Source organism: Grammomys surdaster, unplaced genomic scaffold, assembly GCF_004785775.1.
Source record: "Grammomys surdaster isolate TR1022 unplaced genomic scaffold, NIH_TR_1.0 125940, whole genome shotgun sequence".
Lineage (NCBI taxonomy): Eukaryota > Metazoa > Chordata > Mammalia > Rodentia > Muridae > Grammomys > Grammomys surdaster.
Genome location: NW_021620762.1, coordinates 3,807,517 through 3,814,077, shown reverse-complemented (window position 1 = coordinate 3,814,077; position 6,561 = coordinate 3,807,517). Strand labels below are relative to the sequence as shown.

Sequence of the window (6,561 nt, the reverse complement as noted above, 5' to 3'; positions counted from 1 at the left end):
GAGGGTGGATGAAGAAACAAGGGAAGCTGCCCAAATGAGTGCTTTACTCAGCCAGGGCCTTGTCCTTCCGGCTTCCAGTTCCCACCTCCACCCTGACTCTGGTGACCTCAGCCACTCCTTTCAGTGTAGTCAGGGTCAGGGTATAGTCGGAGTTGGAAGGAGTGTTCTTGACCACTGCAGCCAGGGGAGGCCATGGCAGGCTCAGGAGGGCCTGGAACAGACTGGAGATCCTGTGCTTTTATCTCCCATGCAGCTGTCTGGCCTTGGGAGTGTGTAGTTCCAACTCCTTTGCTCACTCAGGGTGGCTGTCACAGGCTCTTCCTTCCTAGCTCTGTAGGGTCTCTCTTCCATGTGGCTCGTCTGCTCCAGAATCCACTTCCGCTCTGACTCGCTCACTGCCAGCCTGAGTGTCACCTCCTGGAAGACGTTGCTCATAGCCACCTGTAAAAGCCAGAGCGCAGACTTGCTGAGTACGACCCCAACACCAACAGCACTGCTTCCCTAAGCCTCCTCACCGACGATGCCCTTACCTGCTTAAAGTGAAGTTTCTGGAACATCCGGATGCTAGGTTCATTTTCTTGCCCAATTTTAGCCTCAAACTTGGTCAGACCTAGCTTCGTCACTCCTCCAGTTAAAAGAGAGAGAGGCAAACGTTAAAAGCTCCACTCTTCTAGCCTCTGGTCCCAGTCTGCAGTTGAGGGCCTGTCATCTGCTGCCTCCCCGCTGAAGAAGGCTCAGCTGAGGCCTACCCACCTGTAACCAGTGTGGTCACTTCTGTCTTACCGTAGGACATGATGAGGAGAGAAGCCTCGGTGCCAAGCCCCTGGCGTCTGAAGCTGGGCTCTAAGAGAAAGAGCACACTGTGGCTGGTACCAGACACCAGGCTCCGGTGTGTATACCTGACATGTACTGCCTCACTGATTTACCAAAACTCCAGTTAGCATTCTGCCCGGGAGAAAGACGGGCACACAGAAGTGGCAGGACACACGAGGCTCCCAGTAATCTGAACCCTGTTCCCTTCACTGGGGAGCTCTTGGCAGATGCTAAGGACCAAGGATGTGCAAGCAGACAGGGCTCCCCAACAGCATGACAGGACAGCTCCTGAAGTGACTCTTTGGAGGATCTCCTCCCAAGCAAGGAACAGGTAAAGATTTGAAGATGACACACTCAGGGGCTAAGGGTGGGAAAGACGGCTCAGTAGTAAAGTGCCTGCAAGGAAAACCAGGGCTTGATGCCCAGAATCCATGTTAAAAAAAAAAAAAGCCAGGTATGGTGGCATGCATTTTGAAGCCCAGTACTGTGGAGGCACAGCCAGCTAGGCTGGCCCACTTAGCAACTTCCAAGCTGGTCGGAAACCCTGTCTCAACAAAGATTTAAAATGGTGCCGGGCAGTTGGGAGGCAGAGGCAGGCGGATTTCTGAGTTCGAGAGTTCGAGGCTAGCCTGGTCTACAGAGTGAGTTCCAGGACAGCCAGGGCTACACAGAGAAACCCTGTCTCGAAAAAAAAAAAAAAGAAAAAACAAACAAAACAAAACAAAAAAGGTTAATGGTACATGAGGAACAAAAGCCAAGACTGTCCTCTGGTATGCACACACACTAGCTCGCCAAAGGTTAGGGTCACACTGAGGCACACGGAAGAATGTGGTGAACCCAAGGGTTAGTCACCGTGCTGAATGTGGGATGGGGGAACAATCTGCCACAGTCGCGAGCTAGCTGACGGCAGCTGACTGAGCTACCCCTGGGCGCTCGGTAAGCTCTCCGAGGTTCTGTCTGGGCCAGGTGAGACAAACCTGCAATCATGACCTCAATCTCCGCCAAGGTGGGGTCTTCTAGGTCTGTGAGGAAGAGGTTCACATCTCCCACCATGCAGCTCTCTTCAGGGGGGCGAGGCTGGGCCTGCCACTTCTCAGCATCCAGCACAATGAAGGTGCACTCTGAGGGCAGAGGCAACAGGGTTAGCGCCTGCAGACTTCAAAGAAAAGAGGTGAGGCTGGTGTTCCTTCCCGAGCCAGACCACTGCAGCATAGGGTGTCTGTCTCTTGAGCCCGGCAGGGAAAACAGTGAATAGTTCAAGTTCACCCTTGATCTGAAGTGGGAAACTGCCTTCTCCAAGGCATCCGTACTCACAGGAACAAGGGATCCAAAGGGTAGGAGGACCTCTCCCAGGCTGTGGCAAGGGAGGGGAGAGCAGGGCCTAAACGAACAGCTAGAAGTCAGATTGCTTTATTTTCTCTAAATCCCTCCAAGCTCAGGAAAAAGGAGTCAGCCTCCAGACTTTTTAACCATTACAGCTTTGGTGACGCCCCCAGAGGGGCAATGGCTGAGGAGTGGGAGAAAGTAAGAATGGAGGCTGCCTGGGGTGGGGGTTGGGGGTGCCTCCTCACTGTCTTCATCTTCACACCAGCTACACTGCATCTCATACTCCTGCTGTAGGGTCAGCTGCTCTGAGGCTGTCAGATGCCGCAGTTCCTCTGACTTCATCCACTCGTGGTACCTGTGGGGGTGGGGAGGGGCAAAGGCTTGCCTTAGATGAGAGATACTGATTCAGCAGCACTGGGTTTCTTGGATGTGGAGAGACAGGCCCCGGATGCTCAGCACATGGGAGGTGGAGCCAGGGGATCAGGTATGCGAGGCCAGCCTGAGTTCTAGGAGACCCTTTCTTCAAAGCAAATGAACAGGAAGAGGATGGGGTGTTTGAGCTCTGTCTGGGGAGAATTCTATGCTAGGCTCTCAACAGTACAACTCCAAGCAGCTGTGAAATATGAGGTACAAACAAACAAGAATCTGACACTGGGTGTGTGGCACATGACTTTAGTCCCAGCACCAGGGTGGCAAAGGCAGGTGGGTGTCTTTCTGTGAGTTTGAGCCTAGTCTACATAGTTCTAGGCCAGCCAGAGCTGCACAGTGAGACTTTGTCTCTAAATAAATATACATAAATTAAAAAATAAAAAAAAAAGGACCTGACAACCGCTCCTTTCTGGTTTTGTCCACACAGGGTAAGTGCTGTGGAGGTAGGGATTTTAGTCATTTTCACTTGGTGTGAAAACACATTGTAGGTATTCAGTTAATATAAATCGATTAAAAAAAAATACCCTCACCTCCAAAGAGTATGAGTTTGCACTTCCTGAGATGAAGTGGATATGGTTAGTCAGAAAAGATAGGTTCTTCCCTCAAGCAGCAGCAGAGAGGGTAGCTCTAGGTGGCCAGCTTTCCACCCAGGCAATGTAAAACCAAACACTCCTCCAGTTCCTGCCAATCCAACCTCGGCAAAGAGGGCTGGGAAGACCTCTACGAAGCAGGGTGACAAAGACCTCCCCAAAGTAAAACTATTGTCCCCTACGCAGCCAGTTTCTCAATCTACCGGGTGTTTGCCAACTGACCTCACAAAGAGCCTTGTATCTCACTTCTGGCCTTTAAACAGTAGGCATCAAAATAATGGAATTAACATGTGGGGCAAGCACATGTGAAGTCTCTAGACAATACCAGGGAGTGCCATCAGTAATTTAGAACAAGGGAAGAAGACATGTCTTTGTTCTTTGCTACACACATCTAGATAATGTAATCCTGATTGAAAAGCCCTGATTGAAAGGAAAAAGATGAAAAGTGAGCTCTCCACTTCGGCTTTATTCTTCCTGCGTGTAACCCCCACCCCCCACACGTCACTTTGATACACAGTCTCATTAAGTACCCTAGCTAGCTGGCCTGGAACTTATTATATAGACCAGCCTGGCCTCAATCTCACTGAGAGAGATCCACCTGCCTCTGCCTCCCAAGTGTCGTGCCGGAATCAAAGGTGCAGAGCATCACACGAGTAATGTTTCTTAAACAAAACTGGCTCCTAGATTAAGACACCCTGTTTCCGACAGCCCTCCACGCTACGACCGGTCGGGTGAACAGTTAGTTACCTAGGCACATGCTCGGAGGTGTAGGGTACCAGGACCACCTTCTTGCCCAGCAGCATGGTGTTCTGATTCAACTTCATTGTAGCTGCCTACAAGAGGGGAGAGTTAAAGACTTCAGAGCCCCAAGTGTCTTTCCCACACAGGGTGGGAAGTGGAACTCTTCCTCTAGCGGTGGCGATGAGTTGACAGAAGAGCGTCCGTCCTGCCTTGCCCTCACAACTACTTGAAAGAACAGGGATTCTAAAACTCTTGTAAGAAAAAGAACCGAGGCCGGGCGGTGGTGGCGCACGCCTTTAGTCCCAGCACTTGGGAGGCAGAGACAGGTGGATTTCCGAGTTCGAGGCCAGCCTGGTCTACAGAGTGAGTTCCAGGACAGCCAGGGCTACACAGAGAAACCCTGTCTCGAAAAACCGAAAAAAAAGAAGAAAAAGAACCGAAGTGGTCAACACATCCCGGTTCTCACCTCAGGGGCCAAGTTCTGGCTGGGTTTCCAGCCCATTCCTACACAACGTGCCCCCCCACCTCCCGTCCACCTCCAAATGACCTGTTAACACTTTTTAAACCTGTTTCCAACCCTAGCCTCCAGCGCCCACGTCACCCGGTTCTGGCCCTTCCGTTTTCCTGTCCCCAAGCCCCACTCAAAGTTCTCAGGCCTCAGCCCTTTGCGTGGCACGACAGTGGTTCCTCGCCGGTCTAAGCGCCGTAGAGTTTGCAAACTGTAAAGCTCACAACCACCCCCCGCCGAGGAAGGCGTCCCCAACGACAGGCGTCAGCGTGTCCCGGAGAGCCGGGCTTTCCGCATGCGCATAAGTGCGCACGGTCCGCTTCCGCCACGCAGACGGCAGCCGCGAAGCCCAATCCCGGACCCGCCCCCGCGAGGCGCCCAATCGGCGCCCTGCGCCCCTCCCGACGCGCTCGCTTGGAAGGGGCACCGGGGAGCGTGCGCATGCGTGTAGCGGGCGCTGGTGCGGGGCCGCTGGTGCCGGGTGGCAGCTGCGGAGCTGGAGGCGGTGGCCACTGTGCCCGGGAGCTAGCTGTGCTGCAGGTCTGGGACGGTAGGATAGGGTGGAGATGGATGTGAGTTTTGGAGTCTCCCCAGGAGGGGAGGGGAAGGGAAGGAAAGGCTCAGGGTCCGGCTCCTGAGAAGAGAGGGAGGCTTAAGGGTGGGAAACCCTAAGGTAAGGCAGAAGGCAGGTGTGGGTGTGCGAGGCCCCATTTAAAAGAAGAGGCTTTGGGACAAGGAGTTAGTGTAGAGGGACGACCTTGGAGAAGCTGGCTCTCTGCTGTGGGCGGAGAAGCAGACAGATGTGTAGGCTGTCCTGTGTGGTAGTGAGCTCATAGATACTGAATGAAATGGACGTAAGCGCCATAGGATAAAGGAGGCTGTGATGGTTAGTGAGGCTGAGAGGCCCGGGAGGCCCCCTCAGTCGCTTGGAGTGTGAGCAGCATCCAGGCACAGAGAATCGCCTTGCATAGCAAGAGTCAAGTTAGAAGGCATTGTCCAGGGAGCTGCGTCCCACCAAGGCTGTCTCATGGCACATACTGAGACCAACGTGTCTGGGGTAAAAGGGCTACAGGTGAAACCGTCAGGCTGCAAGTCTCCCCCATTCCCATCTCTGCCATTAGAGAACTAAAGTCTTTCCTTTTGTCTTAGGAGCTGCAGCAGCTGCTGGCACTGCACAGAAGTAACCTCTTGGGCCAGCCCTTCCTCACTCTCTGGAGATGGCAGGCGAAATCACAGAGACCGGGGAGCTCTATTCTCCTTATGTGAGTTTTTCTCCATAAATGAGTTCTGCTCACCACCATGCTCTGGTTTCTAGAGAAGCCCACTGCTGTCTGTGGACTGTACTAATTATGGCCCTGGTTTAAATAGATCCTGGTGAAAAACGAGACCGAAACGCCACGTAGCTTCAGTCAGGGTTCAGCTGTCTTGGCTCAGACTCTGTATATCAGACTCATTTCCCATTTGTTTATTTATTATTTTTTAAAGTTTTTATTTTAAATGATGTGCCTGCCTGTCAAATCCAAAAGAGGGCACCAGATGCCCTGGAGTTGTAGATGGTTGTCTGCTGCCCAGTGTGGGTGCTGGCAGTGAACTCGGGTCCTCTGCAGGAGCAGCAGGTGCTCTTAACTGCTGAGCTGTTTCTCCAGGCCAGTCAGAGTGTGTCAAGCCAAATATAACTAACTAGCTTGCTACTATCCCATAATATCTAGCTCGGGGCTCCCACAGATCACACGCAGTTCTGCCAGTCAGATGGGCGGTCACCGTCAGCTGTCGCCGGGGAGTTGTGTTCCTCTCCGTCCGTCTTCAGCAGCCTCTCTCATCCTTCGCTGAATTCTAAATTGCACAACTCTTGTGGTCTTGGATGTTGAAAGAGGCGGTGAACTGCAGAGTCTGCCGATTGCAGTTTGGTAGAGTAGGCAATTATGACAATTAGAGTCATTGATTTCCCTCTGTCTCGGCTCTGTGGCCCCCACACTCCCCCACACACACTCAGTTTATCTTCTGTCTGTGCAGTATCCAGGTGGTTGTGGTCATTGCACCACGGGGCCTTCACTCGGTAAATCGCCGGAGGTGATCGTGAATAACCTCAGTTGACTCACGTTGGTACCGGCTGTCACCAGGAAAAGCGGCTCTTCTCCATGAGCCCCTTTGTTA

The 6,561-nt window shown here is 52.7% G+C and overlaps 2 protein-coding genes across 6 annotated transcripts in view; one reads left to right on the top strand and one right to left on the bottom strand.

The window, feature by feature from the left end:
* Positions 1-24: 24 nt before the first annotated feature.
* Positions 25-4,748, bottom strand: Nat9 (N-acetyltransferase 9 (putative)). 4 transcript variants are annotated; one of them, XM_028752793.1, is made up of 7 exons: positions 4,466-4,748; positions 3,906-3,991; positions 2,385-2,494; positions 1,791-1,934; positions 784-843; positions 531-625; positions 25-441 (listed from the first exon to the last, which is right to left on the bottom strand). In XM_028752793.1, the coding sequence occupies exons 2-7, from the start codon at positions 3,980-3,982 to the stop codon at positions 202-204; spliced, it is 726 nt and encodes a 241-aa protein (XP_028608626.1). In that variant the 5' UTR covers positions 3,983-3,991; positions 4,466-4,748; the 3' UTR covers positions 25-201. The 4 variants fall into 4 exon arrangements, with proteins under 4 accessions (XP_028608626.1, XP_028608624.1, XP_028608625.1 ...); XM_028752791.1 differs by having other exon boundaries at positions 4,447-4,694; XM_028752792.1 differs by having other exon boundaries at positions 4,501-4,694.
* Positions 4,749-4,860: 112 nt separating this feature from the next.
* The window catches only part of Tmem104 (transmembrane protein 104), a 56,282-nt gene continuing 54,581 nt past the window's right edge, over positions 4,861-6,561 (top strand). The window contains exons 1-2 of one of the 2 annotated variants that reach the window (XM_028752788.1): positions 4,861-4,947; positions 5,557-5,669. In XM_028752788.1, coding sequence (XP_028608621.1) covers positions 5,625-5,669 — 45 coding nt within the window. In that variant the 5' untranslated portion in view covers positions 4,861-4,947; positions 5,557-5,624. Of the gene's footprint in view, positions 4,980-5,556; positions 5,670-6,561 lie in introns of both variants that reach the window. The other variant, XM_028752789.1, reaches the window with a different exon arrangement.